Source organism: Haliotis rubra, unplaced genomic scaffold (genome assembly GCF_003918875.1).
Source record: "Haliotis rubra isolate DU_JTF1 unplaced genomic scaffold, ASM391887v1 Scf751, whole genome shotgun sequence".
Classification (NCBI taxonomy): Eukaryota; Metazoa; Mollusca; class Gastropoda; order Lepetellida; family Haliotidae; genus Haliotis; species Haliotis rubra.
Genome location: NW_025767470.1, coordinates 301,210 through 319,696, shown reverse-complemented (window position 1 = coordinate 319,696; position 18,487 = coordinate 301,210). Strand labels below are relative to the sequence as shown.

The following is an 18,487-nucleotide window of genomic DNA, read 5'->3' as shown; positions in this document are numbered from 1 at the left end:
TTTTTCATGTTTTTTCAACAGAAATCTTTTGACATATCATAATTAATGATGTTACAGCTACATGCTTAGTGTGGTTTGGCCTTTTTTGTATGGAAAAACATTTTGTAAAAAAGGTCAAACTTTGTCACAAGGTTTTAATGTCACTGCCGTAACATCATCCAAAAAAATGCAATAATGATTACTCCCTGTACTATCATCTGATTCTACTTCATGTTTGCAAGCAATGGCAGTGAGGAAACATGACTGCCAAACACTGACCACAGGCGACCAGTGGTTGGCAACCTACTTCCCTCGCTTCGGTTCGAAAAATATGTTTAATATCAAGCGAGTGGGTGACGTTCCATAATATCCCCGAGGTTTGTGTAGATGATATGTGATATGGTACCTATTGGTGTAATGACGACGTTGATATATTGTGATTAGGAAATAAAGTTCGCTCTACCGTCCTCGTGCTTTAATTATAATAGTTCAGGGCAAAACTATACTTTATTACAAAACACATTGGTATAGAGTGAACTTGACATCTTTTCTAAGATGCTAAATTTAATACTTTCTAAGGATAATTACGATTAATTTAAGACAGAAAACAAACGACGGCGTCGGTGATCTAAATTAAGAATCCTCGCACAGGGCTAACTGGCGCGCTGTTCTATTGATGTGTCTGCCCCCCAACGTTAAGACGAAAGTTACCAGAAGAAAAAAATGATAACAGTTTGATGACGGTTTATGTTCGGATTAAATATTTTCTCTTAATTATTTTAAGTACATCTGTCATTGAAACCGAAATATGAACAAAAATACGCTATTTTGTCAATTTAATGCATGTAAGACGTGGGTGCTTTCAGCAAGTGGACAGATTTGGCGTTGCCAAACTCGTGACCTTCCTATGGTATCTGACCGCGCTTTCGCTCGGTCAGATACCATAGGAAGCACACTCGTTTCGTATAATACGTATGTAATGAGACCGAGTGTGGCATTTTATTTGTTACCCACGTCTTACATGCATTAAATTGACAAAATAGCGTGTTTTTTGTTCATATTTTGGTTTCAAACCGAAACCGGATTCATAAAGAGGTTGCGGAAGAGTTTTGTACTGTAGTACAATATTTGCATGGGTAACAAATAAAATACCACACTCGGTCTCATTCCATACGAATTATACGAAACTCGTGACCTTCCTATGATATCTGACCTCGCTTTCGCTCGGTCAGAAACCATAGGAAAGACACTCGTTTCGTATAATTCGTATGTAAAGAGACCGAGTGTAGTATTCTCTATTTATGATATGACTGAATAAGAGAGTGTTGAAGGGAAGAGAGTATTTGTTAAAACTAGCTTTTGGTTAGTTGGCAATAATTTAATCTAGCTGGTTTTTTTAACACCCCCAGTTGTCTCAACAACAGTGATAACAGTGGCATCGCCAAATCTGTCCACTTGCTGAAAGCAGTTTGGCCATCATATTGGTCGTCCGAGAAACAATCATTCTAAAACAACAGCACTCCTTCGTTGTCCAAGCCATTCATGATGATTTCGGCACAACGTCACACTCGTAATTATCTGTGAGATCTGCTGCTGCTTTCCTCAGCAGCGGGGAGACTCTGCGCAGACGACAGACATGGAAGAGCCGGATGCTGAGTTACGGAAGTGATTTTTTTGGTTGTGTTGTGTTGTAAGTTGTATGCCAGTGGTAAAATATATGAACACCAATATGTGTGAAAAACAGCAACATGCACATTGTGAAACCCTTTATTGATAATGATACCAGTCTCTCAATCAATAACAGAACGACAAATATAAATTAAGGTTTCTCAATAGGCTACGTCAATTAAAACGGAACATCATTAATAGTAAAAACATTTGAATATAAATTCATCAATACATAATGTTACAAATCATAACATGCACCTTCAATGTACATGTTTGTCAAGGCATTGGTGTTCTGATATAAAGGTTAAGCGTGTTGGATAAGCAGTGCTTCAGTCGTTATGGTTTCAACAAAACCATTTGAGTTGAGAATTGATGATGTTCGTGGGCACAAACATGAACATTTTTCTCATAGAACCAATTACATTACTGAACTTGAAGACCTGTGCACTGAACAAAAGATAACTACAAAGAGGCATACGAACAATATTAACACAGAAAGTCACGTATATAAACAGTTTCTGTGCATCGTCAGTGACGTCCACACAGGGATGTTTTGTGCTGCTTTCACCAACTGGAACAGAAACGTCTGCTTGCAATGGGTGGGCACAAAACTGTTGCTGAAAGGGAATTTGCACAGGTTAAAATATCAGGCTGCACATACCCTTGTAAAGTTATCAAACAGTAGCATATGGCACGATGTGAGCAATCGATCATCTTATACGTCAAGTTATCATGTGACTGCACAACCTGAATGTACAGTCACCGTCAGTAGCCTAAATACACGTACTGTGCTTGTCCATTGGTGACATTATGAGTGCGAATTTATCTCTTTGCTTCCCAATATCTGATAAATCTCTAGTTTATATGATTGGTAGCTACTATTGGATGTGTAAACAGGTAAACATTGGAAACTGATCAGGTCATGTAACTGATCATCAGTTATGAGTATGCCATATTACTCAATGCATAATCGATCATATATCGATTATTTGATCGGCCATTGTCTCGAGTACCTGATAGGTCAGAAGATATTTGATCGGTCATTGTCTCGAGTACCTGATAGGTCAGAAAATATTTGATCGGCCATTGCCTGGAGTACCTGATAATCCCACGTTATTTAACTGGTTGTTGTAACGTCATCAGCTACAGTGCCTTCATGGTCTACAGCTTATTCTGCCGTCGTTAACTTCGGCCTTCCAAGCTATCAACGACGTCTTCTGGGAGATAATTTTTCAAGCATTCTAAAGAATATTTCCACACTTTTTCTTGATATTCCTGGTTTCTGTAAACAATGATTATGGTTCTTAGTTTTCATTTGGCATGTGTCCTTCCGAATAACGTGTGGGACACATCAAAGATGCCAGTATAAACTACTTGTTAACATGACAAACGGTTTAAAAACGCAAACGTACAACAAAGCATGGCGGAAAACCATCACATGAAACCTACCACACATACATGAAGCAAGAATTGACAACTTACACTGACTAACTGAACTGACTGGATAGAAAAACAAAGACTAACACGTGGATTGAGATGCACAGACTCATACTTTGATGATATGCACTCACCTTGCACAGGAGTGTGTAGAACTTGGCTTACAGTCCATAAGATAAACGTCCGACACACCCCGCCATACTGTGTTCACTGCTGCATCTATCAGAGTTGTCGCCCCTTGTAACGGGGTCTTTGTAAATCCTGAATCAATACACGAGAACTATACATTCTTTGCATTTGAACGCAAATATTGTATCATTTTAAATGGTATTTTGTATACTCGGGCAATGGTCAAACATAGTGCTGCTGACAGTGAAGTTTAACAATCTAAACTCCAAATTACCACAGTCATGGTGCTGTGTCCATAATATAGTGTAACAATGTAAACTTGAGCGCTGAGACGATCGTAATCCTCATACTTCATCACAGATTTGCGATCGTTTCGTGGAGCGGCTCCCAGATCGCATGCCCCTGTCAATGTCACCCTTTGTGTCTGTTTTGGTGGAACCAACCACCCACAAACCAAAAACCTCAAAGTAGGAAGTATAATATTACTATAGAAAAAACCTGCACACGTAACAACCACGTTCATGTTGTTCACATGGACCCTTCTTTGGTTGTTGATGCAACGACGTTCTGTGAGGAAGACACTTGGAACACTAGCGACAGTAGACCCGGGGCTATCTGTATACACTTTAATATGGTCTGGCAAAGTAGACGTATATTTCGAGAACTGTACATGTGTTCCTATAATAACTCAGTGTTAACGTTAATTCAGATGATAATAATATTCATACATATTCTTGCGCGTTGCATATGCGCATTAAGCCATTAACGACAATATGGCTATTACTGACCAAGCATTCTAAATGTTCCAAACATAGCTGCAAGTGCTGTACTGTCAGTGAAGCTCCGTGTAACTTCAGTCCGCACAATACCCGGATGCAGACAAGTGACCGAAATGTCCGTGCCCTTCAGTCTCCGCGACAGACAAAACATATGGTGGATCTGAGTAGTAGCAAAACATTTCATGTAAGCAATGAAATTCAACTCAAATCTTACTGATGTGATATGTTTTTTCGACAATCTGACACACACCCAAACAACGTAATCAGTAATTACATATGTGGGTACCTGAAACAGTTTGGAGGTACCATAGTTGAGCATCCTTCCATATACCGCGGGATCCTCGGCCTTGACCTTGGACTCCCTGAACTCCCTCTCGCTGTACATATGGGCTTGGCTGGATGTGAAGATGATGCGGCAGTCGCTACCTGAGGTCTTCATTGTAGGCACCAGGTGAGCAATGATCAGGAAATGGCCCAAATAGTTCACCTTCATAACAGAGGCTTGTATATCAATTTCCCCATTCTTATCCGAGAAGTAGAAATCTAAAATGATGACTATGAACCTAAAATGTGTTTGTGCGGAAGTGTGGCGCTGAAGCTACACGAATCTACATACCTGGAACATTGTTTCATGGCCATCTTCTGTGAAACCTGAAAGCACGTGTTCATTATTACTCATACAAACACCTTGTTATACCCAGTGGCTGGAAGAGGAACACTAGATGGCGCCACGCCAACACTGCTCTTTATCACTTGGTCATCCATGCTTTGAGATTTAGTTTCCCTGTTAAGTGATCACAAGACACATCGGTCACGCTAATAAACTACAACAATGACTTTCTCGACTAACTTCAGTAAATCAATAATTCGCAAGGATCATTTGTTTCGTAATCCAATCCAATTTGTTCTGACGGTGTTTCCATAAACCGAAGAAACATTCGGCCACGCCCACTTGCGGACGACTGTACATATCTTTAATGGCTGACCATGATGACAAACTGAGCGGGTCTTGTGCTGCAGTATTTTGCTGAACTGCGTCACTGATTCCCTACTATTGTCGGCAGATTTTAGATAAATCAGATAATAATGATATAATATAAGGAGACTGTTAGGTTAGTATTGAGATGTATAAACTGTATATGATGTATACGCATGGATTTCAATATATATTTTCTCCGTTAATTGTTAATGGAGTTGAGTCTACATTCTTTGCGTAAATTCGTTATCCGTATTTAAACTGTGTGCAGAGGGGTTCTTTTTACGTTTAATACCTACAGAAACCGCCAAAAAATATCCCCCGGGGTGGCAGCGTTACTGTGGCACTTATTATGCAGTGGGCTGAATACGTAGTCTGTCTGTTGTTATAAACAATAGGGATCTAGCTTACCTCTGGGCAACATTGCCACACCAGCATTACATAGAAGTACGTGCAGCTTGCGGCCGGATGCCTTGAAGGCCTCAATGAATGCCATGGTGGACTTAAGGGACGCCAGATCAAGTTCCATAAAATCTACTGCCAAACTTCCGGTTTGGCTGATGCCCTCTGGGAGTGTTCCGGCTTCTTTCGAAGCTCTGAACTCCTCGTTCATCCGTTGTATGGCCTAGAAATTGGAACAGAATCGCATTGGCCTTTTTATCCCCCGCAACAACTAAGTTGCGGGGGATAAAGAAACGAGTTCCGTCCGTCCGTGCGTCCGTCACACTTTGTCCGAAGCATATCTCCTAAACTATTTGTGATAGCTTAACCAAACTTGGTACACATGTCAACCATGATCCCTAGATGTGCCTTTTGGGGTTAGACCCAGATGCGAATTTTATTTTTGTGGTTTCCATGGAAACGTGACTTAGGCTGTGACTATGAGGATGTTATTTTGTCCGGAGCAGATCTCCTAAACTACACGTGCTAGCTTCATCAAACATGGTACACATATCAAGCATGATCCCTAGATGTGCCTTATGGGGGTTAGACCCAGATGTGAATCATATTTTTGGCTGTTTCCATGGAAACATGACTTAGGCTGTGACTATGAGGTTGTCATCTTGTTGCATTTCCATGGTAACAAGTTAGGCTTCAACTGAATTTGGTGGTAGTGCTCCTTCCTGGAGCAGATCTTAAAAACCTTTCAATACTCTCCTTCCACTTTGCTGTATACACTCCGAAACATTTGACATAATCATAACTAGTAGACATATTCATAAAGAGTATTTTGCCGTTGCGGGGGGATATTGATGACTTTGTCTTCTTGTTGTGTTTCTTTCGAACATTAACAGTGTCTTGTAAGATGGTCTCTGACATGCACTTAAACATAGTGTTGTTCAAATGCCAGCCGTTTGTGTAAAAAAATCCAAGTATTTCAGAGAATAAAAAGCTGTTTAGGAGAATCATCACGACGTCAGCGCGTGGCGAGTCAGGGTCATATTCTAAATATATCAGGTTAATATCTAAATATATACCTGTTATGGGTGATGGATATTGCAACACGCCGTCTACTTATTAACAATTGTTTGAGGAGTATATGACGTTATACTACAGATGCCATAATTGGGCTCCCCTTGATTGGTTGGTTTGTTGTTTTACGCTGCACTCAGCAATATTCCAGTTATGGCGGCGGTCTGTAAATATTCGAATCTGGACCAGACAATCCGGTGATCAACGGCATGAGCATCAATCTACACAATTGGGATACGATAACAAGTGTTAACCAATTCAGCGAGCCTGATCACCCGATCCCGTAAGTCGCCTCTTACGACAAGCATGCGTTACGGAAGACAAATTCTAACCCGGATCTTCACGAGTTTGTTGCCCTTGAAGTTTTTTTACCAACTTCCATGGTATCTTTTGACCTGTAAAGTATACTTGTAAATGTACTTGTATCTATGCACATAAGCATTAATCAAGTATCCCGGGCTGGTTTAAGGTTGGGATATCTGTCTCTTCAAATACAAAAGTCCATTAACGTGTTCACAACATTTTATTCGCCGTCGAAATATCATGAATATACAATTTCATGATAGTGCAGCAACGATCAGGCAGCATCACAGAGGCGATCGTCAGCCCACTTGCCTAGCTGCTGTCCGAGGGTCCTGTCCTCTTACAACGATAATGCAGTGTATATATACTACTGACTGTCAGGCAGACCTGTGTCGTATTACGGTACATGTATGGTCCGTCTGCAGTTCCCAGCACCTCATCCACAATGTTAAACTCCGTGGCAAACCAGCCATGACCTGCACATGGCTGTGATGAGCTGCTGTTATTTCATTAATATTGGCAGAACTGGGCAAACATGTCCAATACTCCCTGTTAAACACCATATCCCACCAAAGTGCCTACAATACAAGCACCTCGCACTTGTTCGTATGGTAAGTAAAGACACACTCTATGTTGTTGCATATGCTTTGGAAACCAAATGCTGCGCATATACATTGTGACTGTAACATATTTTAAACAAAAACAAAACTGAAATTTAAATTTCGTAACAACTTCCTTGCAATCTGGTCACCATGACTAAACCACCTCTCTGATTGTCACAAAGTTATAGTTGTTGTTGCATGAACCACCAATGGCGACCACATCAGTACCTGGTGTTAGCCATAACTCGTACTGACAATCGAATTTGCAGCGTCGGAGTTTGAACAGGTAACGTTTCTATCGCGATGAACCATGAGGTCATCCATGAGTATCACACGGCTGGCACGGGAATGGTTATCAAAATGTGGCACGCTTACGGTATCCAGTACTTCCTGCTGATAACCATGATCAGTGTCCCAAGTGCTGTCACTGGTACTGAAACTACACCCCACACCATCACTGAGCCACCGCCAAAGGGTTCCGCTGCATGGATCATCTCCTTGTGATATGCCTCGTTACGACGTCTCTTCAGATAACGGGGGTGGTGGGGTTGCCTAGTGGTTAAAGCGTTCGCTCGTCGCGCCGAAGACCCGGGTTCGATTTCCCACATGGGTACAATGCGTGAAGCCCATGTCTTGTGTCCCCGCGATATTGCTAAAAGCGGCGTAAAACTAAATTCATTCACTCCTCAGATAGCGACTTTCATCAGACCAATGAACCCTAAGCCATGTTTTCTCGGAGCCGCTGCCTCCTTCGGTTGCTATCAATGGAGAGATGGACTTCAACTCTTTATAAACATGGAGGAAACGCACACGTCTTACAAACATTTTCTTACGGTATATGTTTCGAAACCGGAAACCGTGTTATAATTTGTTACAGAGTTATGGCCCTTGTCATGCATTTCCTGCACGGTATCCCCAACGGAGACAGATTTTCTCTGTTATAAATAGAGAAAACAAATGTGGTGTGAGTGAGAGAGTGAGTTCAGTTTTACGCCGCACTCAGCAACATTCCAGCTATATGGCGGCGGTCTGTAAATAATCGAGTCTGGACCAGATAACCCAGTGATCAACAGCATGAGCATCAATCTGCGCAATTGGGAACCGATGACATGTGTCAATCAAGCCAGCGAGCCTGACCCCGTTAGTCGCCTCTTACGACAAGCATGGGTTACTGAAGGTTCATTCTAACCCGGACCTTCACGGGTAAAATGTGGCATGTGTTTTCAGGACATGAATGTCGTGGTGGAGTTAAACAACAGGAACCAAATAGGAACAGAACACTGTGGCGGGGGATATTGATGGCCATGTCTTCTTGTTGAAAACTGACTAACTGATCACAATCTTCAAGCTGCCAAGGGTCACAGTGATAACGAACGTCCGAGACCAGTATCTTGTACTGTGTCGGCAGATAGTGATAAGCTGATCTAATTCACAGTGAACTTCACCCATCAACACCCTTGTCATCAATACGTTTATCAAATATATAATCCTGTCAAGATAGAGTGATTTAACTTCGCAGTAGCCACCTTATCGTCAGTCGAGTTAATAGGATTTAGATAAAGCATGCAACTGACATTCACTATAACAACTTTTTCGTCAGTTTTTTTCAGTAAATGCATTTATCTATGATAGCTGGACCAGGTGTAAATAGGGACGACACACAGTCACAAATCATTCAGAGGCTGTGTAATAAATTCGTTGTTTATTTACTCAGGTCTTGTGTTGTGTGTGGGTTGGTATAGGAGAACCTCAAGCCAAGCCAGCTAATTCCCCCAACACTTGCGGTGTTCATATCTTCGTTGACGACGCAGTTCTTCGGCATGGGTCATAAGACTGCGTCTTGCGGTCATCACGGACATTGGTCTTCCAGGTCTTGGACGATCCCTTACTTCATCAGTGGCCACACGTTTCCGTGGTAGTTCATGTTTAAGTTAACACCAATGTTGCGACAGTACATCCCTGCGTCATGCATGCCAATAACTAACCATTGTGTCTGTTCTCAATTCTGAAGTCAACGTCTTGCCATGTCAAGAAAATAATTAGTACTGTCGTTCTTTAAATCAGTTCAGAGAAATGTATCGCCCAATGTGTCATCCATAGCTTTTGAGAAATAGTGTGAAGCACGTGCTTTACAAGTGCATTCTAATAATCCATGTTTGGAACACTATTATTAATAATCAAACCGAAACATGAGTCTCATTAACCTATTCAGACAATGACCTACTTTTCAGCCGATCCGAATTTTCTCGTGTGAAAGTGAAAATAGACATCACAAACAACTATGGTTACACTGAATTCCAAATCCTTGTTTCATAAGAAAATGGTATTTACAAATGAATTTTAATTTTAAACTTTAATGACATCGTCTTGCTATATTTTATGGCGAGGTGTAGACAGCATGACCTTAACTAAGACGTCACAGACTGACCCTGTTTGATGAGGTCGTAAAGTGATTCATAATGCATCTGGCTCACTGGTTACACCTGTTATGTTATGCGCTTATTCAGTGTAGTTCTGTAACTCACAATGTGATTGATGTCATATCAAGTACGTACCAGACCGCTAAACCTTTCTAGCGGGAGAGCCTCGTTTTGAGATTTCCACGATTTCCAGGTTTCCGTTTGTCAGAGCTCGCTGTACGACAGAGCACGTTGCACGATGTGTTTGCAAGGATTAGAGGTAGCGTAGTGTTGCATTATACAAGTACTTTGATGTATCAAATAATACTGATTATTAATTATGTATCCAGTTAAATGAATTGGTCTCAAAATTCTGGACTGGTTGTTGTACTAAGTTGCGCAATAGGACGGGACCCAGTCAACAGGAAACGAGACTGTTGTGTATTCAATGTTTTGACTTGGACTTTGAGTTCAGGTGATCCTTCTTGCATGCTCATGGGTATACTTTTCATCCTGCAGACATAGCGGTGGAGAAGATATGATGCCGCGAGAAAGCGAGATCACAAGACGAGAAAGGAATATACAATCTCGTCTCGTGCTATCGCTTTCTCATCTCGTGTTATGGCTTTCTCGCGGCCGTAGCTGAAGGTTACAAAACGGTGTCCCCTCTCGACCACCATGCTTTCTCGTCCACATCATTCCGCGGCTATTGAAATGCAGATATCATAGTTCTTCATACATTTTCAGGCTGTAATTGTAAGGGCTGACAAAATCGTCACCTCTCGTCCCAAGAAAACTACATGTATGTGCATAATTACAACAAACAAGTACTTCGATAAAAAATAAATCCGAGTACTAAAGTTCGTTATATCAATATGTAATTGTTTAAAATCGTCATTTGTTTGTTTGTTTGTTGCAACATTCCACTTACATGGAGTTGATTTGTAAATAATCGAGTCTGAACCAGACAATCCAGTGAGCATGAGCATCGATCTATTAATCGTGAATAATATATATCGTCATTCTTACAGTAGGCCTACAAAGTACATAGTTAACAGAATTATGCTGCATACATATAACAGTCTCCAAAAAGAAATAGGGCCATGCGTGGTGATAGATTTAAATCCACACACGTACGTTTATTCACATGACGGCTACAGCGCTTCCGATTGATAATTTTTCTCTGACGATTTCTTTGGCTTTCCAAATCTATTTCACTTTACACCCATGGTGATATATATTAAGAAGTGAGAGATGGTTTAAGTACCTTAATTAAATAGCTACATGTTTCAAAACATTATATATTCATAATCATAGGTCATTCAACTCTTATCTTAAATATTGTACATTTCCCATCATTTAGAGTATTTCAGTGTTAGGTATTACCCAGGCAGGTTATTTCTGACTCACCAAAGACAAACAAGTAAACACACTCGTGTACACACACGCACGCACGCACACACACACACACACGCACACGCACCAAAATGTGAGACTACAGTTACAATATACTCCGAGTTTTAACACAAACATATTTGCGGAATTTCGGAGAGTAAACGAAAACACTGTGCATTCATTTTCGACGTTTTCAGAGTTATCCTTTGATTTAAGAGTGAGATATTTCCGTAGTGGGCGGCTGTTGTAACTCACCTGAGTCGCCCTGGTCTGTGATCTGCAGGCTATGACGACAGAGGCTCCCATCATGGCGATGTGTTTAGCTGCCTCGTACCCCAGACCTGCACACAATTGGACCAAATTAAGTTTGTATTGTGGATGGAAATCTTAAGGGCCCGTTTTCCCTCAGTTTAAAAAACCCTGTATATCTCGGGAGAGTGCTGTTGGTGATGACATTTCATCATATGCTTACAATGCACAGGTATAATTATCTCGTACATTTCATAATTGCTCTCATCCATCATGGTATTTGTTATGGAAGGGAAGTAACTCCTGTCAGCACCTCCTCTCGTGACACAAGACACGCGCGTCTGTCAGGGCAAACGTCTTTGCTTTCTCTAAACAACGCAACTTGGTGAAACATTGGAATTAAACGAGTCAATGTCCTGCACTTACGATGACTTGAGTAAAAGTTCTCTGAAACCAATTTCAATACTAGATTAAATATAGGTTTCTAAACCTTTATATAAATAACCTTCACCTCGTCACGCACGCTAACAATTACATCGTGCACGTGAAGCCACGTGAGCAGTAACTTTTTGTGACGCTGAAAGACAAGGAAGAATGGGTGGTACATGGGAGTGTAGCCCCTCTTCTTACCTGTGTTTCCACCGGTCACCAGTACAACACGGTCGCGAGACAGGGGAACCACGGGAAAACTGACGCCTCCACCCATTGCTATAACAAGAAAAGAGCGACTGAGGCAGTCACTGGTGACAGGTGTTGATAAGGTTCACTGGATCAGCTGATCACGTGCCCAGCAGATGCGCGCGAAATATAAACTCTCAGCTAACTACAGTCACACACGGCAAAGCTGACGTCAGGTGTTTACGTTCAGGGAACGCCTCCAAGTGTGGAAGGATTATCAGAGTTTGTCACTTTGTTAAATTTTGCAAACGGAATAATAATGGACATTTCAGTTGAACGATGATCAGATAGCAAACATATCAGTGCAGATTATCTATATACCCGTGATTCCATTTCTATTGAGTTCTGCTTGTGAAATAGGTACATTTGTGCACGCTCTAGGAAAGGATATATACTAGCACTACCGTACGAGTAAGCTCAGTTATACATGTACTCACTGTGTGTGCTCATGTATGAGCGACCCCTAAGCGGACAACGCCGGACTGTCGCACAGGCGCAAGTGGGGACAACCAGAACAGATTGCATAAATACAGAACAAAGTTCAACACAGAACCATATGCTTATTGCTCAGTTGTAAATCTTTTGCAAAACAAGAATGATGATGTTATATAGAATGTTGGTTGATACTTATATCATGTGCAGACATTGGTTAACTCCAGGATGTAGAGCGGTGAAGTCAAACTGCTCACTGTTATTAAATACAATGTCATCTGATTGTATTATGGGACGAAGGACTCTTTACTGATTAAAACGTCTGTCTGTCTGTCTGTCTGTCTGAATTGTTCCTCTTTACTCATAGAGAGAAACATCTGTGCACATTATTGTCAGTAAATAACAGCACGGAAGGAAACAATACCACCTGTATATAAGAGACACTATACACATGTGCTGTATTTGAAGTACATAAACTGCTAACAATGACAATGTTCCTGAGTTACCGGTTCTATGGTCGTTAAGTCAAATGACACGTGTTACATCTTCAGCATTGACTCATACTCCAGTAAACACTGTAGACGGTTCTGGTCATGTGCCCGCCAAAATATATCAATAAAACAAAGGGTACGCTTTGTAAAAATATATGAAATCAGAATGGAGTTCAACAGCAGAAAGGTTTGGTAGCTTTAGTAGTACTGAGATACTTGCAGTACCCCATGTAGACGCTGGTACCCACCGCTTCCATAAGACAACATAAGTCCGTCTTAGGGTACCCGCTGCTTTCCACAAGACAACATAAGTCCGTCCAAGGGTACCCAACGCTTCCATTAGACAACATAAGTAAAGAGTGATTCTAGATTGTTGAAAGGATTGGACTATTTGGAACACTCCTTATTGTCGTGTTTATCCGACATTGACATTTCGGACACTCGGTACATCATCATGGGTGATCTGAATGCGAGGACTGGGAACCTGAGAGACTATATTCTACGTGATGATGATAAACACATTCCGATTCTCGAAGATATGGAATACATCTCTGACAGTTTTCAAACACCTAGGAAAAGCAAAGATAACATTGTGAATTCTTACGGTACAGATTTAATAGACCTCTCTTGTTCGTTCAATGTTCACATGATGAATGGCCGATGTGAATCTGATCCTAACGGTGATATGACATGTTATACTGCCAGTGGCACCAGCCTTGGTGATTACTGCTTATGTTCCTCTGATCTGTTTGAAATAGATCATGACTTTCAGACTGATACCCGATGTGAATCGGACCATCTGCCGATTCTATTGACCTTTCGAACGAAAATACAGCGTGACAAAGTTGACGTGAGTGATAACGAAGAAATTTCTGTTCTTAAACGTAAATGGAAGGATGAAAAGATATACGATTATTCAGGTAGCTTCACATGTGAATTGTCATCTTATGGTATTCATGACTTCACAAGCGATGTTCTGAGGAGTGTGGACGACGCTGTCTCCAAACTAGCTTCCTGTATAACCCGTAGTGCAGAACAGGTAGGTATGCGAGTCCACGGAGGTTTGTCCTCTCAACCTCGTAGTGCTTACTGGTATGACGAGGAGTGTAGACACTTGAAACAGCTTAAATATTCAAACTTGGACATGTTTAGGAAAACTGGCATCTCTTTATATTGGACTGAATTTCGTTTATTAAGAAACTTGTATCGACATCTATGTCGTCTGAAGAAAGAACGACACGAGGAGGAACAGGTTAACATGCTGTCTAACAGCTGTTGTAATTAGGGTTTAGAGCTGGTTACAGCACTCTAGACAACATTTTTATTTTACAATGTTTAGTACAAAAGTATGTTTTACTGCTTGTTTGTTGATTTAAAAAAAAAACCATTTGATTCTATTAATAGAAAACTATTATGGTACTCTGTGTTGAAAAGGGGCATTCATGGTAAACTATTTAAGGTTTTGTTTGATATGTATGCAAATGTAAAATCTGTTGTTAAAATAACTAATTTGTCAATATCCAATTATTTTGATACATTGAGTGGTGTGAAACAGGGATGTGTACTCAGCTCCTTGCTGTTCTCATTGTTTGTGGTAGAATTTGAAAATATGTTGTATGAATCCAATGTTAGGGGTATTTTTGTAGGTCAAGAATTTATGGATATATTGTTGGTATTTTATGCAGATGCCGTGTGTGTGTTTGATAACAGTGTTATTGGTTTGCAGAGAAAACTTGATGTACTTAAGCAGTATAGTATTAAATGGGGATTAAATGTTAATCTAGATAAGACAGAGATATTAGTGTTTAGAAACGGTGGTAAGCTAAGGGGAACAGAAAAATGGATGTTTGGAAGTGATCAGGTTAAGATATCAAAGTATTATAATTACCTGGGAATTGCATTTTCTAAAAGATTATGTTGGTCAAAAGCAATTAATGTTCTTGTTCAGAAAGCCAATAAGGCTATATTTTCAGTTAAACACCTACAGTATAAGTTAAAGAATATTTCTCCCACTGTTTTATTTAAGATATTTGATACACAGATAAAACCAATTTTACTTTATTCCAGTGAGGTATGGGGATTTTCTCAAAATCAATATGTTGAACGTTTTCAGATTAAGTTTTGTAAATATGTTTTAGGTGTTGGGTATTATGTCTCAAATGATGCTGCTTTGGGTGAATGCGGTAGACATGGTCTGTTTATTGATTATCATAAACGATGTATTACATTTGGTTAAAATTGTTAGCAATGCCAACTTTTAGATATCCAAAACAATGCTATTTATTATGTAAATCATTAGATGATTTGTAATCGTATAACTTGGGCTTCAAAGGTTAAACACTTACTATTTAGTTATGGCTTTGGTTTAGTGTGGATCACACATGAAGTGGGTGATAAAAACATGTTTCTTAATACTTTTGTACAAAGACTTAAAGACTGCAATAAACAAAATTGGTACTCTAACATTTGTGATTCAAGTAAATTATGTAATTATAAAGAATATAAATCTCTTTTGTCAGTTGAATATCATTTGTGTGCTATCCCAGAAAGAGAATACAGAAGACTTGTATGTTTATTACGAATGTGTGAGCTTCCTTTAATGGTAATATTGGCAGACGGGGTGGCATTCCCCGCAGTAATAGAATATGTACACTTTGTGCTTTAGGTTGTGTAGAAGATAAATATCACTTCCTTCTAAAATGTCCATTGTATGACTATCTCAGATCAAAATATATACCAAGATATACCCTCCCAAAAAAGAAACGCATCATGAAAATAGCAATTTCATGTAGCAATGAATTAAAACGTGATTCATTGTACAAAAGGTTTTGCTCTGTTTATGAGTCCTATGGTGTTTATGTTTTGAAACATCACAACAAAACGCACCATCCGTAAAATACCCGTATTTAACAGCACGATTTTCAATTTCGGCGTGTAGTGTCACAGAATACACAATTCACATGCAATGCACGTGAAAGTTGGGGATCAGATAGTCTCAATGATGGGTATAAAAGGTTGATCGCTGTCTGTCGATTATTCACTGTATTTGGAATATTGTTGACGAACGCAAAATGCCACGTCTAAGTGTCGCCATTGGTTTGCTTGAAGCTGGCCAGTCTCAACGTGCAGTTGCCCGACGAATGAATGTTCACCAAATCACCATTTCACAGCTCTGGCAGAGATATCGCCGGCAGAATGCGGGAGCAGACGCCCCTCGTAATGGGCGACCTCGAGCGACCACTACGGAGCAGGGTCGCTACATCCGGGTACATCACCTGCGTCATCGAACAGCTACGGCGACCAGTACCGCTCGACAAATACCCGGATTGAGGACCGTCAGGAACAGATTGAGAGAGGTTGGTTTACGTGCCAGAAGACCTTATGTTGGCCCTGTGCTTCCACAACAACATCGTCGACATCTAGTTCAATGGTGCACCAACGTTCAGACCTGGAACCTACCGAATTGGCGTAGAATCTGGTTCAGTGATGAATCACGATTTCTATTGGAACAACGCGATGGAAGAATGCGGGTGTACAGACGTCGACGTGAACGTCTCGCCGACGCTTGCGTTCCCAAGGTGGACAGATTCGGCCGGGGGAGTGTTATGATGTGGGGAGCGATCACCTGCCGTAGGAGAAGTGATTTGGTGATGATCCAGGGCAACCTGACAGCTCAACAGTACTGTGACGAAATCCTACGCCCACACCTCCTTCCAGTCATTGATCGCCAGAGGGAGTTGTTTCAACAGGACAATGCCAGGCCCCACAAAGCACGTCACACTAGAGACTTCCTCCAGAACCACAACATCAATGTGCTCCCCTGGCCCTCAAGATCACCGGACTTAAACCCGATCGAACATCTGTGGGATGCCCTGGACAGACGGGTGCGACGCCGTAACCCTCAGCCCCAGACACTTCAGCAACTCGCACAGGCACTCCAGGCAGAGTGGGCTGCTATTGGGCAACACGAGATTCTGAGACTTATTCGTTCGATGCCGAGGCGATGCCGTGCAGTTCTGGATGCCCACGGTGGTCACACGAGGTATTGACTTCAGCACCACCACACGTCTCCATGTGACACTCAAACTGACTTTCCTCGAGTTGGTGCCAAAGACGGATAAGTCTGCATTCCCAGTGTGCAATTTCCCTTTATTTCATTGACTCATAAAGCCTAAAAGATGTTTAAAAAAACCCATAAAAATGCAGTTGAAATCCTATATGCGTTTCTTTTTTGGGAGAGTATATTATTGTAATTCACCCACGATGTTTAAGTTTAAAATTCTTTTAACATGTAATAAGATAACTATTTTGCTACATGTTGCAAAAATTTATTAAGGAAGCTCTATTTCTCAGAAATTCCGATCTGTCATTATAATGATTATTTTGTATTATGTTGTACATAGGCCGTTGGCCTTTATACCGAATAAAAGAACTGAATTGAAATAAGTCGGTCTTAGGGTTCCCGCTGCTTCCATAAGACAACATAAGTCCGTCTAAGGGTACCCGATACTTCCATAGCACAGCATAAGGCCATCTGAGGGTACCTATCTTATGCAGTTATTTCATTGTTAAATATTATGCATTTTGTTTCAAACTTGGGGAAAGCTATACATTGGTGGACGACGGAGTTGACGACGGAAGTGTACTAGTGCGCATCTCTGTAGATTTAGTTATATGCAATCCCTTTTCAGTTTTACCCGATGGCCCGGCCTGTGTTATTGGCAGTCTCATCAGTTCCCTTAAAATATGTCGTGCTGTCGCGATGTGACGCATTTTAAAGCCCTTTATAGATGCTTCTAAGTGCAGACAGCTGTGCGACAGCGTGACATTGTTTGCATTTTAGCACTTTACCTAATTGTATTACTTTTGTTTGTTTTTTAAGTGCAATAACGCGACGGTGAGATAAGGCAACGATGTCCCCATTATGATTCCATAGTAATCCGGTTGTCAAATCATGACTGTTTGAACCCATCAAGGAAGTAGATATAATATCGGAGTCGATAGCGAGGGCAGACTGGGTGTAAGAGAGTGTCTCACAGACTGGGTGTATACAGTGAGAGAGAGGATCACAGACTGGGTGTATACAGCGAGGTAGGTATCTGTAAGAGAGAGGATCACAGACTGGGTGTATACAGCGAGGTAGGTATCTGTAAGAGAGAGGATCACACACTGGGTGTATACAGCGAGGTAGGTATCTGTAAGAGAGGGGATCACATACTGGGTGTATATAGCGATGTAGGTATCTGTAAGAGAGAGGATCACAGACTGGATGTATACAGCGAGGTAGGTATCTGTAAGAGAGAGGATCACAGACTGGATGTATACAGCGAGGTAGGTATCTGTAAGAGAGAGGATCACAGACTGGGTGTATACAGCGAGGTAGGTAGCGGTATTTATAGGAGCGAGGAGGACGGACTGGGCATGTTCTAACCTATGTAAGCAGTTTTATGTCACTACTTCCTCGGCATGCTTCACATGTGAATACAGTGTCTTTTTA

The 18,487-nt window shown here is 41.0% G+C and overlaps 2 protein-coding genes across 10 annotated transcripts in view; one reads left to right on the top strand and one right to left on the bottom strand.

Moving 5' to 3' along the window:
* Positions 1-1,732: 1,732 nt before the first annotated feature.
* The window catches only part of LOC124260151 (retinol dehydrogenase 14-like), a 16,879-nt gene continuing 124 nt past the window's right edge, over positions 1,733-18,487 (bottom strand). Inside the window, exons 1-8 of one of the 5 annotated variants that reach the window (XR_006894009.1) lie at positions 12,020-12,176; positions 11,396-11,481; positions 5,380-5,593; positions 4,609-4,643; positions 4,002-4,479; positions 3,219-3,345; positions 2,747-2,929; positions 1,733-2,264 (exon numbers count right to left, since the gene is read on the bottom strand). Coding sequence is in view for 3 of the 5 variants with exons in the window: in XM_046694396.1 (XP_046550352.1) it covers positions 2,830-2,929; positions 3,219-3,345; positions 4,002-4,479; positions 4,609-4,643; positions 5,380-5,593; positions 11,396-11,481; positions 12,020-12,095 (1,116 nt within the window). In the remaining 2 variants the exon portion in view is untranslated. Of the gene's footprint in view, positions 2,930-3,218; positions 3,346-3,711; positions 4,480-4,608; positions 4,644-5,379; positions 5,594-11,395; positions 11,482-12,019; positions 12,177-18,487 lie in introns of those variants that run through there. The other 4 variants (XM_046694398.1, XM_046694396.1, XM_046694397.1 and 1 more) reach the window with 4 other exon arrangements.
* LOC124260152 (procathepsin L-like) overlaps positions 17,975-18,487 on the top strand; it is a 21,805-nt gene continuing 21,292 nt past the window's right edge. For 3 of the 5 annotated variants that reach the window (XM_046694403.1, XM_046694401.1, XM_046694399.1), the window contains exons 1-2: positions 17,975-18,081; positions 18,337-18,369. The gene's annotated coding sequence lies outside the window, so the exon portion shown is untranslated. Of the gene's footprint in view, positions 18,082-18,336; positions 18,426-18,487 lie in introns of those variants that run through there. The other 2 variants (XM_046694400.1, XM_046694402.1) reach the window with 2 other exon arrangements.